This window comes from Saprolegnia parasitica, assembly GCF_000151545.1.
Source record: "Saprolegnia parasitica CBS 223.65 unplaced genomic scaffold supercont2.8, whole genome shotgun sequence".
Taxonomy (NCBI): domain Eukaryota; phylum Oomycota; class Saprolegniomycetes; order Saprolegniales; family Saprolegniaceae; genus Saprolegnia; species Saprolegnia parasitica.
In genome coordinates, this window is record NW_012156402.1 from 579,512 (window position 1) to 595,599 (window position 16,088).

A 16,088-nucleotide genomic window follows, 5' to 3' on the forward strand; every position below is an offset into this window, starting at 1 on the left:
TTCTCTAGCTCTCTTTTTTATATGCACGTTAACAGTGAAGCTCATCTTTGTTGCAACCCATTTCGTCTATAACATATGCACAAGTGGCTTGAACACCGAGATTCTCACGATGATTCTTCCAATTGTCGACTGTGAGCGCCACGTTCGCGCGGTAGACAAAGAAGCCGACCTCTGGCAGCGCCTCCGTCCGCCGCAAAAGCGGAACTACCGCAGACATGGCCCGTGCAACGGGCGAAGCGCCACGAGACGATGGCCGCTCGTTGCGGTGACTCTTCGATCGACCGCTTGGGCGCGAGGTTCGGGATGAGCTGCAGCGAGCGCAGAGGTAGGTTCGTCTTCGGGCTCGTGACTGGGCGGCCAGGCATCCCTCGCGACTGGCACTCTGCGATGGCCGACCGCTCGTACGAGTGGCCGTCGACAGTCACAACCGGGTCGACCATGACGTCGTGCGTGATCGGGCAGATGAACGAGTCGAGGTGGCGGGTCATCCTCGTGCTTGCGTCGTTGCGGCTTGCTTCGAGTCTGCCGCCACTCGGCAGACAGATGACGACTGTTTCAAACACTAGTCCATATGTTTGCTACATCTGTTTAATACACTGTTCGCCTCTGGCCCGCTCCACGACGCTAGCGTGAGCGTGCTGGTTCCGTGCTCGAACGAAAAAGCAAATTTTGATTCGTTTGGTTTGGTTAGCGTTCGACAACCTTTCAACTGTTTCAACAGTTCAACTCGGATCTGCAATCGAGGGATTTTGCACAGCGTGGCATCCAGGATTTTTTGACGCTCAAAATTCTAGAAAATGCCATGATGAACAGTTTTTAAACACGTTACATAAACATTCCTCCACTTTGACGTTTGCCATTGCCATGCATGTCCAACGCGTCATACTCGTGGCTCGCTCTCAGGCAATGAGCTCGTCGTAATCCTCGATGAGCTGGCGGCGGTCGTTGCGCAATCGGTGGTGGCGGCTGTAAAACGCAGAGAGCGCATCAAACATCTCCCTCGGCACGTCGTTGGTCGCGCAGAACCCGTGCTCGTAGATGGCCACATACTCCTCGAGGCAGAGCGACACTAGACACAGACGGCGATTATTACGAAAAGCCGGCGCAGTGCGTACGCCAGAGAAGCGACCCGTAGCCGCGCGGCGGCCGAGCTTCCAACACATCGTCTCGGACCCATCTCGGCACGTTCTGCATCACGACACCATTCGTGTGCTTGAGAAAAAAGCCCGAGCTCCCGTTGAAGCCGAGCGTGATGACGTCCGGGTCGTCGTTGAGGACGTCGGCCGTCTTAAAGTTGAGTCCTTCACAGTAGTACGCCGCGTTGTCCTTGTCCAAGAGGAGGAACCGGCCCTTGTTGCCGAACGCAACGAGGCACTCGGGCGTCATCTCGGTTTCAAACTCATATGGAACGTCGTCGCTTGCGATGCACTTGCCATACGAGCCGCCGGGGACGGCGCTGCTGAGGTACCACTGGCCGTCCGGGCCAAGCGCTGCGTGCGTGAGGTGCCGGCCCGCCTGAATGCAGGCGTTGACCGCTTCCGCCATTCGATCCGGGAGGAAGAAGAAGACTTGTTGGCGGACGCCACCGTGGGCTTGGACTTCGTTGAGTGCGAGGAGGAAATAGTCGCCTTGATGGAGAGCGACGGGTATGCCCTTCCCCGCAGCCTCCTCGGCAAGCGGCGAGGGTCGGTGCCGGATGACGTCGCTTTTATCGACCTTGATCCAGCCGGCGACGCAACCGATTAACACGCGGGCAAAACATGCATTGCCGAGCGTGAGGTGGGTGGAAGACGCTATGCTTTGACGAGCCGGTAGTGTCTCGAGCACTTGACTTGCCGGCGTCGAGTACATGTTGCGGTATACGGGCACAGCCGTGTTTGGACAAAGGAGGATGCGCTGCATGCTCACAGCGCGCGGTGCGAGGCGAGCGACGGGCAGCCACAACGAGCAGTTGTCGAGGCGCACATACTCGGCGCGTGTGACAGGATCCTGCACGCGCAGGTCCGTCGCCACGGCCGTGTTGGCCGGTGCGCTCGGCTGCGTTGAGAGGCAGTGGCGATTGGTCGTCGGGAGAAGAAAAAGTCGGCGGTTTGCGTCGTGACGTAAGCCGCGAGCTCGCGCGTGAGCGTCGCCTCCATGACCAAAGCAGTGTACGGAGCCGACACGGCCTGCGCGAGGACGTACAGGCCGCGGAGGCTCTCGTCGCCGCTGCCCTCAAGCCGCAAGAAGACGTGGTTCGAGCCAACGGCATAGCGACGCTCGGACACGAAGAACATCTCGTGGACAGCCAGCGCGCGCGGCAAGTGGGCGCTGCGCACCGACGGCTCCCGGTACAAATTGAGACGCTGCAGCGCGCGGTAGGCAAAGTGGCCACTTTGTGGCAGCGGCGCAGCGTCGCGCGTAGCTCCGGCACAGATTCCACGTCAAAGTCCCGTGGTATGATCACGTTGAACCGGTAGCGCTTGGCCGGCCGCTCGTCAAGCTCGCTCTTGTACTCGGCAATGGCCTTCTTGAGCGCAAGGTTCGGGATGAGCACCGTCGAGCGCAGGGGCAGGTTGGTTAACGGGCTTGTCGCCACGCCGTCCCGTGACGCATCTTGGCTGCTTCGGATCCAGCGCACGATGGCCGACCGCTCGTACGAGTGGCCATCCATCGTCACGACCGGGTCGACCATCACCTCCTGCGTGATCGGGCACAGGTACGCGCTCGGCGGTGCCATCTTGCTCGTCGTCTCGTCAAGCCAAAATGCATTTGCCGTATCCGTATCCGGTAAACGACCGTCAAGATTCAACCGGTCCGGATCGGGAATCCACTCACTTGTCAATCCGATGAGCGCGAATCGACTAACTTCATCGCAGATTCTGAGCGCATCGCGCCCTTCGTTTCCTCAGGCGATATGATGACATGCATGGGAAGGATATCTCAAATCTACAGCAGACAGTTCCATTCGGCGACCAGTTTGCAGGCAGGGTCGATGACGTTGTGACAATATCGCACTCGTCTGATGTCCAAAACTATTGAACTGCAACGAGACAGAGATTGGCATGCATTCATGCAAAAGAGGATTATACGTATAGGAGCCACTGTGTGTGTACCGACCTACTTGACGTCGTTGGATGAAAAGATGCTCGTGGCACTGGACGGCCTTGATGTTACCGACAACGACGCCAACGTGTCGATGCGACGTCACGAGACGAGTGCTTTTCCAATATGGTCGAGCGGCTCGACGGCGCTTGTTGCGCGGAATGGGCAGCCCACTGCGCATCTCGACGTGTTGTCTCCAGGACGAGCGATGTCAAGAACGAGCACGCGACGCAGAGCTCCGTCGCGTAGAGCTGAATGAACGCTGCGCCTCATACGATGTCTTCGACATATAGGTCACCGACGACAAATTGGCTGTCGTTGAATTGATACAAATGGCTGCGTTTTCCAAATGAAGAAAACGACGCGGTTTGGTTAGCGTCCTCTCGAGATGCATCTGGTCATGGGATGCTGGCACGACCGTTAGCGTGCCGTTGAATATCCGGACAGCAGAAGCGCGCGAAGTAGCTTTGACAGTTGAATATCCGGACAGCGGAAGCACGCGGAGACGGCTGTCATGGCAACTTGCCTTGGCAAGGCCGTCCTCTAGGTCTAGTACCATGGGGCCTCATGGGAAGCAGGAAACGGAGAGTGTCGTCAACTAGTGAACCACCTCCGAGCGGCGCTATCTAATCCTATCTAATTTATGACTTCATGTCATCCGATTGTCAACCAGAAAGTTCCTACCAGTACCAGCTCACCCCGCAAGGGACCTCTTATTTTGTACTACGAGTACCTTGCTCTTTTTAAGTAAAAGATACGCCGTGTATTTAAATCGCATCCTCCAAAAGCCATTTTGCGACGCTGCAGCAACATGTCCAAGAAGGCAAAGGTCGAGCCGCCGACGGCGCTTCCGACTGCGCTCCTCTGCTCGGTCGTCGGCTACGTGGAGTCGCAGGAGGACGCGACGGGCTTGCTCGTGGCGCTACCGCCGGCCGAGCTCGGCGCGCCGCTGGCCGCGCTTCGCGAGCTCATGACGACGCCCATGGCCTTTGACGGTCAGTGGCCGACGGTGGACATGGGCACCATCTCGGAAGAGAACTTGCATCTCGTCGTGGACGCGCTGCCCGCGATCCCAGGTTTGCTTCTGCCACCACGACGCAGTGTGCACGAACGCCACCTTCCGGCGCTCCTCGCCGCCTTACCATCCAAACTTGAGGCGGTCAGTTGTTTTCTCGACAAGGAGTGGCTTGACATGCCCGAGTTCAGAGTCGTCATCCCCTTGTGCACACGTCTCAAGGACGTCGAACTTGGCATGTCTCATCTCGAAGCGACGTTGCTGCCGCCGAGCGTCCACAAGTTGACGGTTTTCCTTGCCCCAGGCATGAACGACCCTCCGTTCGACCCACTGGCGCAGTGCCTCCAGACAGGGCACGTCACAGACCTTGGCCTCAACGACTTCAACTCGGCAACAAGCGCAGACGCCATTGCGGCGATGCTCGCGACAACCACGTCCGTCACGAACCTGGAATTGAAAAACTCGGAAGCGGTCATCGATGCGCTCATTGCCGCGCGCAGACCTCTGCACCACTTGAAGGCGGTGCAGCTCGATCTGGACACTCGACTCTTGCGCGGCGACATTCGTGACTTCATGGCACTCCTCGATGTCTCCAACCTCACGCACCTCGACGCCGGAGGCTTGAACGACTTCAACTGCCTCCTTCCGTTCCTCAGTCCGATGCCGCTCCTCGAAGAGCTGGCGCTGCGGTTGGGCAAGCTCACGTTGGCACCGGACGCGCTCATGGCCACTCCGCTGCCGAGCTTGAAGGTGCTGACCGTGCAGCGCGTGTCGATGGACGCTGCCAGTTTCGAGACTTTTCTTCTCTGGGCGTCCAACCTGCCCAACTTGGCCAAAGTGCATTGGTTCGACATGGACCGCATTCCGGTCGCGTCGTTGGGCCTCTTCCTGCATGTCATTGGTTTGTGGACGCACCGCCTCTCGGTTGTGTCGCTTCGCTCGTGCAACTTCAGCGGACATCACGACTACCGGTATGAGACGCTGGGTCTCTTGCTCTCGACGCGACCCGTGACAGCGCCCCCACTTTTACTCGACCTCAAGGCCACTTTTCTCAACCGCGATACCCTCCGCGTCACCGACGTCATGGCACTTCTGGACGCACTGGACGTTCGCCCGGACATCACGCTCCAATTGAATGTCAATGCCGACGACGAGGCAGCCATTGCGGCCTATGCAGACTCGAAGCACATCAGCATGGAGATCCTCGCGCGTCCCAACCCACTGGGTACCCCCAACCCACTCGAGCCTCTCGACTGCCGCTTTTACGCGTGCTAGAACGGTTTCTAGCACTCTTTTCTATGCTCGTTAACAACAAAGCTGTGTTGCAACCAATTTCGTCGATAACATTTGCACAAGTGGCTGAGACACTGAGATTCTCGCGATGATTTTCAAATTGTCGATTTCTTGGCGCCACCGACGGTGCAAGACATCAAGCAACCCTCCAAACACACAAGAGAAAGTTATTGCGGTCACTCACTACATGTACCAAACGTCAAGACGACGTCAGTACGACACAAACCAACCTTTGAAGGTGCCAAGGACGCAGTGCCAAGTGTAAGGGTATCGCACTAACCTCCTCCGTGGCAATTGGTCGGCAGAAGAAAAAGTCAGCGGCTTGCGTCGTGACGTAAATCGCAAGCTCGCGCGTGAGTGTCGGAACAAAGCAGTGTACGGGGCCGTCACGACCTGCGCGAGGACGTACAAGCCGCGGAGACTCTCGTCGCCGTTGCTCTCAAGCCGCAAGAAGACGTGGGTCGAGCCGACAGCATAGCGACGCTCGGACACAAACATGCGCTGGGATTGGACAGTTTGTAGCGAGCCAATGGGACGTTGCGCTTGCGTCGAGCAACCAATCAAATCAATGAAAAGGCTCAGCATTCTGCCAATCAGAGTGACGTGATTCGATCTTTGCCGCAAGAGGTGTGGTCCGGCGTCGCCAGTCAACTCCAGGGGTAACCAATGGCACCTTTTTACCCTTGATCATCGCAACCAACTCGAGCACCTCGCAAAGACAATTCGTGTTTCCTCCTCCACGCTGCGCGGTTCAGCTTCCATCAAAAGACAACAGAGAGGCGACGTCCAGTATATAGAGTTCTTACGACGTTGCACAAACAATCTCAGAGGGAGAGAATGACCTCAAACCTTAGAACGTACTCATACAGTCGCAACAAGCCACCTCGGATGTATCGAACAGAATCTATGCTCGCAGGTCTGGAAGCTGCCTGCGCAGCCACGGCCCGGCGAGCGATCAATCAATCAATCCAACGTGTTCGCGTTAAAATCAAAGAAGCAAAAACGAACTCAGAGACCTCGCATACGTAGTGCCACGCCTGAATGCGTCGGAGTTGGCACCAACACTTAGTCGTTGGGAGTGAGCCGGCGAGCGAGCGAATGAAAAGGAAGGAGATTGCTGGTCTCTACGTAGGCGAACTCTTTAAAGCAACGAAGATAACGCGAAACACGTTCATACACATATGTAGGTCTGGACGGCACTATTAGTGCATGTCTTCAACGCAAGGCTTCTTGTAGTTGACCTCAACGCCCATCCACTCATTCTCGAGAGCCGCGCATGCGTCCGTGTGCACCTTGCCCCATTCTTATCATCACCATCATCATTCGACGTTGTGTTGATCAGTTGCGACGACCCAAGTAGATCCAAACCAGGGGTCCCAGCACAGACAAGAACTGCACCGCATCCAAGCAAGAATGGACCCAAACACATGACCATATATTTCGATCGACTTCGGCTGCATGAAGAGGCGTCGTGCAGCACCACCCCATCTCGTCGGACGTGTTACGCCGTCGTCGTTGTCGTCGCGAGGGAGTTGTAGCGCCTGATGAGCTGGCGGCGCTCGTTGCGCATGCGCTGGTGGCGGCGGTAAAAGTCCTCCAGTGCGTCATTCATGGTCTGCGGCACATTGCCCGTCGACATGAACGAGTTTTCAAAAATCTTGATGTGCTCGCCATTCGAGTAGATCACTACACACACACAACACGCGATCAGACACTTGGTTTGTGTGATTGAGACAGAGTACAGGCAACGAGCCGGCCATAGCGTTTGGGCGGCGGCGGGTCCAGCACGTCGTACTCAAAGAACTCTGACATGTGGGCCATGTACCCGCCCTTTGTGTCGTGGATGAAGCAGCCATACTCGCCCGAGAGGCCAAACGACACGAACGGACGCGCGGTCGCCGTCGCCAGCCGGTCGCGAAACGGAATCGGAACGCCGGCGGAGTAGACGGTGGTGCCGTCGTCGCAGACGTACGCGCCATACTTGCCAAAGGCGACGCGGCAGTTGACGCCCATGACGTTCCGGAAGGCGACCGGGGCGTTGTTGCTGGCCCACGCACAGCCGCCGGTGCCGTCGGGCTTGGTGCCACTAATGTACCACTCGGCGTTGGGGCCGAGGGCCGCGTGCGTCACGTGCCGGCCCTTCGCCGTGCAATTCTCAATCTGGCGCGCCATCGTGTGGGGAAGACTAAACTTGATGCTCTGCTGGATCGACCCGTCGCTCTGCAATTGGTTGAGCACGACGAGGAAGTACGAGCCTTGCAAGATCACGACCGGAATGTAGAGCCCCGCAGACTTCTCGGCGAGGCGCAGCGGGCAGCTGGGGAGGAAGTCGTCCGGTCGAAGCGTGCACCAGCCCGAGACGTCGCCGGTTGTGACGTTGGCGTAGCAGACACCGGCGACCGTGGTCTGCTGGCCCGAGACCGCCAGCGCCCCGGGCCGGAGAACCGTTGTTTCGTCGCTTCCAGAGATGAGATTGCGGCGCAGCGAGAGGTTCGTCGTGGCGCGGACCACGAGCCGTGTCGTCCGAAGCGTCACTTGCGTCAAGAGTGCGCTCGGGACCCAGAGCGTCGAGTTGTCGAGGCGCACGAACTCGATGCGCGTGACCGGATCACGCACGTGGAGGTTCGCTGCGAGGAGCGTGTCGACGGCAACGCTTCGGTCCGTCAGCGCAAGGACGCCGGCGGTGCTGGTCGTCGGCCGAAAGTACCGGAGGGTTGTGGCATGCGCGCGGTACACGGCCACCTCCTTGGTGACAATCGCCTGGATGGCCGTCGGCGCGTACGGCGGGTACCGACCTTGCTCGAGGATGTACAAGCCTTGAAGCGTCGGCTCGTTCTCGGTACTCAGCTTCAAAAAGATGTGGTTCGAGTCGCGGCCGTACTCGCGCTGCGAAACGACGACGAGCTCGCCTGCCGGGAGGACGAGCCGCTCCCGGTTCGGGCCCACCGCCGGGTCGTACAGCGACGGGTGCTTGAAGAGATCGAGGTTGCCTTCGGTGCGGTAGACAAAGTAACCGATCTCGGGCAGCGCTTGGTCGCGCGTGAGCACGTGCGTGGCTTGGCGCACCGACCGGGTCGCCACGTCCGGCGACAAGGCGCGCCGCCGCGACGCCTCGTTGGAGCGCGACCGAGCAGGCGAAGCGTGCGCACTGCGGTGCTCGTCAATCGCCTTCTTGAGCGCGACGTTGGGCAGAAGCGCACGGGAGGGCAGGCGCTGGTTCGTCGCCGGGCTCGTGTCATGGTCCGTGAGCCAGCGCTCGATGGCCGCCCGCTCGTACGACTGGCCGTCGGCCGTCACGACCGGGTCCGTCATGACCTCATGCGTGATGGCGCACGTAAAGGCGTCGAGTGGCGTCGCCATGGTCTGGTGTCCGTTGAGAAAACGTCTTTTTTGTTTTCCCGCATTTTCGAAAAAGACCGTCCTTTTGGCGCTCTAAATAGTGTTATCGTAAGATCCCCGCAGCAGCACCGACGAGATGTCGAATGTTTGAGGGTGCCAGTCGGTATGGATTGCATATCGTAGCGCATTGGTAGAGGCTCTGCAGCAAGTGCAATGGTTGACGCGTTCGATTCGTGGCCTGGTGTCGTGCGATGACGTGGCGGCGCGAGCGAGCAACTTACGATTGGAGGAGTGGCAAGAAAGGTGCAACATTTCTTTTGGCCAATGGGATAGCCTCTTTCACCGATCCTTGGGTAACCGGATGTCAAGTGCAGCATTGGTCCGTTGCTGGAAATGGTCATCAAAGCGGGCTCGACAAAGATGGCGGCGGACGCCGATGCAGCAGGAGCTGGCCTCCGCGCCGACCCCGTGGCGCGCATCAACCGAACGATCGACAAGTCCTCCCAACGAGTCAATGTTCACTACGGCCTGCAAGCACAAGCCGTTGCCGCTTCAACTCCGAGCAACGCGAATACGCATATCGGGCTTGATGGAAGAGTATTCCCGTCCTATTATTGCGTACTAGTACCCTGGACCATAATATGACCCTTGGCTTGACGGTTCTGAGAGTGTGAGCTCCTTCAAGCCGACATTGGTTCATACACTATTTCTCCATAAAATACACCTTCCGACGGATGTTTTAAAATGTTTTAAACACGTGGTAGGATCTGGATTCAACATTTGCCTGGTATGAGCGACCAGCACCTCTCGGTGCTTGACGGTGGCATCTGCGTTGCGTACCTCGTGTCGGTGCTGGTCGTCGGCGCCGCGGCCACGTACGCGTCCCGGCGCAAGGACGAGACAATCAACGACTACTACCTCGGCGGGCGCCGGCTGCCGTGGTGGGCGCTCGCGATCGCCGACGTGTCGAGCTACATTGACATTGCGGGCACGATGATCAACACGGCCTTGATCTACGCGCTCGGCGTGCGGGGCATGTACATTGAGGTACGCGGTGGGCTCTGTCTCTTCCTCGCCTTCCAGCTCGCGTTCACGGGCAAGCTCGTGCGCCGCTGCCCCGTGCGCACCAAAGGCGAATGGTTCAAATACCTCGGTTCCATCACCGCTTGCTGACCCTCGGATAGGATCTTGTACCGATTCGGCGACTCACTCTCGGGCCAAGTCGCGCGGACGCTCATCGCCATCGTCTCGCTCCTCGGCGGCGTCATGGGCACCACGTACTTTGCGATCGGAGGCGGCAAGTTTGTCACGGAATTCGTGCCACTCCCGTCGTGGCTTAACCTCCCGCCCGAGTTCTGGGCTGCGGGCGGCCTCATGCTCGTCGCGGTCGCCTACACGATCATCGCTGGCTTCACCTCCATGGTGCTCACGGACGTGTACCAGTCGGTCTTCATCTTTGGGTCGTTCCTCCTCGTCTCGATCCTCGGGCTGCAAGTGTCTTTGCCGGCGACATTTCACGTCTACCTTCCCACGAACGCCACTTCAACGTTCCTCAACTACACGGTCACGCGCGAAGCGTGGGCGTCGGCGCTCGGGGCCATGGACCTTCATCTGCCGGCCGGATCGACCTTCAGTATGTACAATACCTTCACGCCCATCGTCTTGCTCTACCTGAGTCTGCTCTGCTTTCGGTCGGCGTCGGGCCCCGGCGGTATCTCATTCATCGATCTCGCGAAGCGATGTTGAAGCTGGCTCTAGGCGGCGGCCTCCAAACCGTGCTCGCGACCAAGACGGAGCGCGAAGTGCGGTCGCAGACCTTTCTGGCGATGGTGCTGCTCCTCCTTCGGTGGGACTTCACGGGCGCGGTCTGTGTCCTCGCCATCTCGTACTCGGCGGACCATCCGCACGTGATCATCGACCCCGAGCGAGTCGTGCCGTTTGTGCTTGCGAACGTGCTGCCGTCGGGTCTCCAAGGCGTCGTCCTTGCATCGCTTCTCGCCGCCGCCTTGACCACGTTCGACTCGACGATCAACAGCGCATCGTCCTACTGGACGATCGACATTTACCAAGCCTTGCTGCGCCCGGACGCTTCGACGAACGAGCTATTGTGGCACGCCCGCTTGGCAACGATGTGCGTGCTTCTCGCTGGATGGGGCGCGTCGCTGTACATCCACACGATCAACCGCATCTGGGGGTTCGCACTGCTCTCCGTTTCGGATGGGATATGCTCATGGGGTTAGGTTTATGGTGGTCGCCTTGAGTGGTGGCATGGTCGTCCCCAACTTTCTCGGCTGGTACTGGGCGCGCTTCAACGCCGTCGGCTACGCGTCTGGCATGCTCTCCGGTGTCATCACCGCCGTCGTCGTCTTCTTGTATGCGATGACGCGACCTTGACCCACGGGCTGCAACCTGGTGCTAATAGTGGATTCCCACACGTGGCCGAGTACGAGTGCTTTCTCTGGTCGTCGAGTATCTCGGGCGTCGTGGCCTTGATCGCCTGCCTCGCAACGCCACCGACCAACGCACGGACACTTCGCATCTTTTACAAGAACGTGCGTCCGCCTGGCTTGTGGACCAAGGTTCGTACTTGACAGTTCCAGGTCATGGAGCTCCTCCAATCTGTAGCTCGCCGAAACGTGCTTGGAGGAGGACGAGCGCCAGCGCACAACCAAAGAAAACCGACTAGATCTCGCGTGCACGGGACTCATTTTGTTTGCGCAAATCGCCACGTATGTGCTTGCGGTCAGCGTCGTCGTCAAGGCGTGGGCTCAGTGCCTCGTGCTCCTCGGGTGCCTGAGCCTTGTCGCACCACTCATCTACACGCAGTGGTTTCTCAAGCTCGACACGACTCTCTCGCCCACCCGTGAGCGTCTCCTGCATCAAGGCGACTAGCTCCAGCCCATCGTAATGCCCGAGTAAAAGTAGAGCTTTGTATTGGACTTGCGTATCGCTCAGACGTTGCGCGGGTCTTCGCCGGGGTTGGGAATGCGCTTGATCTCGAAATCGTCGGTCTTGAGCTTGTGCATGATTTTCTAGCCATTTCGTTCGCAGCACCATGAGCCTCCGGCGATGGGAAAAGCCACATTACCCGGTGCTCCTCGTCGAGGTTGAACGCGCGCTCGCTCTGGCTCTTGACCATCATGTCGCGGCGCTCAAACTTGCCGCCGACAAAGTTCTGGAGGCCGGCGAACCCGCCGACGACAAAGATGACGAACGGCAGCCCGACGCGGGCAAACGTGTTGGACGACTTGCGGCGGGCCATTCTGGCGGATGTTTTATGAAGCCTGTCTCTGCTGCACTTTCTACTGTCTAGCAACACGCATCTTAAATGTCTTATTTGACATTGGGCGGGGCGTTTTTAGCGCAAAAGTGGCGTGTAAATAGTGCGTCAAGAATGCTAGGAGCAAGTGCCAAGTGGGAAAGAACGCTCCGCCAGTGAACAACAACTTGCGACCGATGCGCCTCCACGTCGGACAATACGCAGCCCTGCTGACAGCCAGCATTGCCTCTCTCCTCGCGGGCTCCACGACCATGCACATGATCCTCAAGCCCGACCTCGTACGTCTTCTTCCTCCTCGCCACCATCACCATAATGCTAACGCGGTCTGTGGCAGACGATTCCGGAACTGCCGGCGGACAAGACCAAGCTATGAGCGTAGGAGGATGCTCGCATCAATCCTGGTGTGATATCCCTTCTTTGTTTTTATATGCTACATGGAGGCTATTCTACTGCTACGGTGTTGGCTACGAGACGATGCTGGCGTGGGGCGGCGGGAACCCAGCGGCGTGCGGGTGGGTGTACTCGCGCACGGGCGACGGGTGGTGCCAGTACGACGACGGCGGCGCTGCGACGTTATACCGGTGGACGTGGCAGTAGCCGCGCATGCACATGCCACACGGCGGCTCGGAAAAGTACCGCACAACGCGCTGCGTCATGAGGAACTCGGGGTGGAGCCACTCGGGCGCGAGCGCTTCTTGCCGCTCAAAGTCCCAGCCAAACTGCGCGGCCGTGCGCTGGTAGATGGCCGAGAGGTGCATGTCGAGCTCCAAATCCCGCTCGTACACTTCGTCGTCATCGACGTCACTGCCATAGTCGCGGTCGTCGGCGTCCGGCGTCACATGCACGATGAACGCGTCAAACTTGCGCTTGAGCGGGACGACCGGTCGACTCACGGGCTGGAACGCCACGGCCTTGGGGTTCAAGCGCGATGCCCGGGCTTTCGTCGGCGAAATCGACGGCTCGGCGTGCGCCGGCGAGGATGGACTTGACGTCGGCGGCGACGCGTCGTAGCCATCCACGACTGTGTGGACGTCGACGGGCGGCAGTGGCACGGGCAGTGTCGCAGCACCCAACGTGGTATCGGCGGTATCTTGCGGTATCCTGTCGTCAAGGGGTGCCACGGCCAGTGGTGGGATGGACGCCGTCGATGTCGCTGATGCCGCCTTCTTGCGCTTCTTCTTCTTCTTGGTCTTGTGCATGGGCGGCGCAGTTGAAGAGGACGACGTGGCGAGGTCTTCCTCGAGCAAGAGCGCTTCCATTTGCCGCAGCGACTCGCGCTCAAGGTACGCGACGAAGCTCTTGAGAATGAGCTAGCAACATCGATGCGTCAATGATGCTGTGCCATGGTAGGAACAATGGAATACCTGCTCGAGGAGGATCGCGACCAAGTGCTGGTACTCGTCCCATGTGCTAATGGCCTCGCTGTCGCGGAAGAAGAGCTGCTGGAAGTCGCCGTCGCTGAGCACATACGTGTGCGCGAGGAAGCCCCGGAGATTCTCTTGCACGAGCGCAAAGAGCGTGTCGACCTTGTCGTCCTGGACGAGCTCGTTCTTGACCGTCATGATGCCCGTGCCAATGTCCATGAACTCCATGGCCTCGAGCAGCTCGTACGTTGGCTCGTCGCTGCCACCCGCCTCGTCGGCCTTCTTCTTCTTGAGGCGGCGCTGCACGAGGCCGACGCAGAGGAGGCTAAAGTTGAGCTTATACAGCTGCTTGACGAGCTCGGCTTCGTCGAGGAAGAGGACGCTTTGGCGCTCGGTGGCCGAGAGGCAGCGCCAGTAGGCTTGGACGCGCGGTGGGATCGCGGCCTGCCGCTCCTGCTTCATGTAGCGTGCCCACACGGACGCCGCAGCGATGGGCATGCTCGAGGATTTGACCGACTGGTGACGACAACCAAGCCACGTCGATGTAAAGTCCGCTTTGCAAGCGGAAATTCGAACGCCGTTTAGCTTGCTGTTTGTATGACAAGCCATAAGTACGCCTCCTTCCAGAACCTGCAAGCTTCTATAATTTATCCGGACAAATCTACGGATACGCTGCGACAGTGCAACATGGCGCCAGAAATGCTACAGCCGACGTAACGTTGCTGCTACTCGAGGGACTTCCGAGGATCCGACGACAACGACCGATGACACAGCCGCTCGCGCGACTCTGGCGGCCGTTCCTTCGGTGGATGCAATAATCCGTAACCAGTAATAGCTAGGAGCTATTACTAGTATACTATTAGTGCGAACCTGCAGAGTCGATGGTGGATGGAGACGATGATGCGTGCGGCCAGGTGCGATACAGCCGGGATGGGTAGACGCAGGGTAGACGGGGAGAGCTGACGAGGCGAGTACCAGTACAGTAGCAATGTCGACTTCAAGAAGCTACGGTTCTCAGTCTGCAGCTATCGTCTGCTTGTACAGCTCCAGGAGCTAGCGCCAGGGGATGCCAGCCCGCAGCGAAGACTGAGATGCAGGCGGATATCGCGGGCGAGATGCGTCGATGCTTGCCAGGAACGACTGAGCCATTGAGACCGAGCCATACTATATTGATGGAGGCACTTCAACCGACAATGTGGTACGCGCCGTGCCCATCGCACTCGTTTGCGCCCACCGCCAATGGCTCCGAAGGGAGAAGGGTCTTTCTTGGGTCCAACTCACTTCGTTTCGACCCACGTCAACAAGCGATCGCCGTTGAGGATTTCGGCGCAACATTGGCAGCTGCCAACCCCATGCGACGGCGTGGAACCGACCGAGCGCGCAGGAGAGGCTTGCTGTAGGCCCTTGACAATCGGCATGGGATGCAGCCACCATGATGCCGGCGATTGAAAGAACCAGCGCCACCGTCGACACGGCCAGTGACCGCCTGAGCATGAGGGCTTTACAGGGCTTGGCTAGGAAGGAGCTAGACGGCCTTCGGACGACCTCAGCTCGCGATATTCTTGGTAGAGAACGCATGCATTGTGATATTAGTTGATGTTGTGCAAAGGGTGGTTGACACGACCGACCTTGTTGCCGGTCTGCGTCTCGTTGTAGATGATGATGTTCTTGCGCATTTCGGCGGCAGCGCTAATCTTATCCACGGGGGCGTGCTTGCGCTGGTGGATGGTCTGCGTCCAAAGGTCGATTTCGTTGCGGTAGGCCTCGGGAAACTTGAGGCGCGTCGCCGTGAGCCGGTGCATGACCAGCTCGACCGACGTCTTGGCCCACGACGTCGCGTGGCGGGCCATGAGCGTCCGTAGACACGGGAAGAGCACCTTGTCGAGCGCGTCGACATCGCCGTCGTTCTTGCTGTCGACGCCTTCGTCGCGGCGATCGAGGTGCGTTGCGAGAGCTTTCGTCGCCTTCGCAAAGCGGTACGTGTCGTCGGTGAAGAGGTCGTTGTGCAAGACCGCGTCAAGCACCCAATTGTCGATCGTGTCGGCCTCGTACTCGGGCGCCTCGAGGAGCGCGACGCGGTGCGAGTCCACGAGCATCATGAGCGCCTTGAACTCATTTCGCGCGTCAACGTGGTGGATGCGATCGGCCTTGGCTTCCATAACGCCTTTGATCGCGTCCAGAAGCGCAGTCATGACGTCTTCCGACGGCGAGCGCACACTGCACTCTTCGACGAGAAGCTTTCCGAAGAGGACTGAGGCCTTGGCAAACTTCTTGTCGACCATCTGCCGCACAAGTCACGCATGAGCCATCTCCATGACGAGCGTGTGGTACTAGTACTGTACCATGTAGCCCTTGATCTTGTCGATGGTCTGGAAGAGGTCGAGCGCCGGCTTGGCCGCCGGCTTGGGCGAAGGCGGCGATGGCGTTGGCTCGACCGTGACACGCTTGGGGACGGGTTGTCTAGGCTCGTCGCCTTCTTCTCGCGGTCGCTTTGCCTGGGCAGGCGTGGTCACGTTCGGGAGGTCCGCATATGGGTCGTCGCTCATGTCGGTCGAAACCCAATATTGCACGTGGTAATATAAACTCTTTCTTTTGATACTATATGCATTCGTAGAGGTCCACTGACCAAATGGTCAGATTATTGCTGCAATGGCAATTGAACGCCTCCAAGCAAGGAAGCCGACGCACTCCGTACGCATCCTTGCACATGAGT

General features: G+C 58.8%; 9 protein-coding genes across 9 annotated transcripts; 3 read left to right on the forward strand and 6 right to left on the reverse strand.

The window, feature by feature from the left end:
- Window positions 1-28: 28 nt before the first annotated feature.
- On the reverse strand, window positions 29-488 carry SPRG_03333 (hypothetical protein; the record flags this gene model as incomplete). Its single annotated transcript, XM_012341910.1, has 2 exons — window positions 29-66; window positions 209-488. The coding sequence occupies 2 exons, from the start codon at window positions 486-488 to the stop codon at window positions 29-31; spliced, it is 318 nt and encodes a 105-aa protein (XP_012197300.1).
- A 411-nt stretch (window positions 489-899) lies between these two features.
- On the reverse strand, window positions 900-2,719 carry SPRG_03334 (hypothetical protein; the record flags this gene model as incomplete). The annotated part of the gene is made up of 4 exons (XM_012341911.1): window positions 900-1,069; window positions 1,116-2,037; window positions 2,103-2,324; window positions 2,375-2,719. The coding sequence occupies 4 exons, from the start codon at window positions 2,717-2,719 to the stop codon at window positions 900-902; spliced, it is 1,659 nt and encodes a 552-aa protein (XP_012197301.1).
- A 1,176-nt stretch (window positions 2,720-3,895) lies between these two features.
- Window positions 3,896-5,374, forward strand: SPRG_03335 (hypothetical protein; the record flags this gene model as incomplete). Its single annotated transcript, XM_012341912.1, has 1 exon — window positions 3,896-5,374. The coding sequence occupies one exon, from the start codon at window positions 3,896-3,898 to the stop codon at window positions 5,372-5,374; it is 1,479 nt and encodes a 492-aa protein (XP_012197302.1).
- A 1,434-nt stretch (window positions 5,375-6,808) lies between these two features.
- On the reverse strand, window positions 6,809-8,779 carry SPRG_03336 (hypothetical protein). Its single transcript, XM_012341913.1, has 2 exons — window positions 7,135-8,779; window positions 6,809-7,078 (listed from the first exon to the last, which is right to left on the reverse strand). Exons 1-2 carry the CDS (start codon window positions 8,750-8,752, stop codon window positions 6,894-6,896), a joined length of 1,803 nt encoding a protein of 600 aa, XP_012197303.1. The 5' UTR covers window positions 8,753-8,779; the 3' UTR covers window positions 6,809-6,893.
- Window positions 8,780-9,520: 741 nt separating this feature from the next.
- Window positions 9,521-11,623, forward strand: SPRG_03337 (hypothetical protein; the record flags this gene model as incomplete). The annotated part of the gene is made up of 6 exons (XM_012341914.1): window positions 9,521-9,870; window positions 9,916-10,442; window positions 10,490-10,925; window positions 10,972-11,103; window positions 11,154-11,310; window positions 11,357-11,623. 6 exons carry the CDS (start codon window positions 9,521-9,523, stop codon window positions 11,621-11,623), a joined length of 1,869 nt encoding a protein of 622 aa, XP_012197304.1.
- On the reverse strand, window positions 11,480-12,045 carry SPRG_03338 (hypothetical protein). The gene is made up of 3 exons (XM_012341915.1): window positions 11,820-12,045; window positions 11,593-11,763; window positions 11,480-11,547 (listed from the first exon to the last, which is right to left on the reverse strand). Exons 1-2 carry the CDS (start codon window positions 11,991-11,993, stop codon window positions 11,683-11,685), a joined length of 255 nt encoding a protein of 84 aa, XP_012197305.1. The 5' UTR covers window positions 11,994-12,045; the 3' UTR covers window positions 11,480-11,547; window positions 11,593-11,682.
- A 79-nt stretch (window positions 12,046-12,124) lies between these two features.
- On the forward strand, window positions 12,125-12,384 carry SPRG_19482 (hypothetical protein; the record flags this gene model as incomplete). The annotated part of the gene is made up of 2 exons (XM_012342019.1): window positions 12,125-12,289; window positions 12,346-12,384. Coding segments are annotated over 2 exons (204 nt in total), but the record flags the coding sequence as incomplete, so codon positions are not given.
- A 22-nt stretch (window positions 12,385-12,406) lies between these two features.
- SPRG_03339 (hypothetical protein) lies at window positions 12,407-13,967 on the reverse strand. Its single transcript, XM_012341916.1, has 2 exons — window positions 13,376-13,967; window positions 12,407-13,321 (listed from the first exon to the last, which is right to left on the reverse strand). Exons 1-2 carry the CDS (start codon window positions 13,871-13,873, stop codon window positions 12,476-12,478), a joined length of 1,344 nt encoding a protein of 447 aa, XP_012197306.1. The 5' UTR covers window positions 13,874-13,967; the 3' UTR covers window positions 12,407-12,475.
- A 969-nt stretch (window positions 13,968-14,936) lies between these two features.
- Window positions 14,937-15,934, reverse strand: SPRG_03340 (hypothetical protein). Its single transcript, XM_012341917.1, has 2 exons — window positions 15,718-15,934; window positions 14,937-15,657 (listed from the first exon to the last, which is right to left on the reverse strand). The coding sequence occupies exons 1-2, from the start codon at window positions 15,919-15,921 to the stop codon at window positions 14,965-14,967; spliced, it is 897 nt and encodes a 298-aa protein (XP_012197307.1). The 5' UTR covers window positions 15,922-15,934; the 3' UTR covers window positions 14,937-14,964.
- Between the last annotated feature and the right edge of the window lie 154 nt (window positions 15,935-16,088).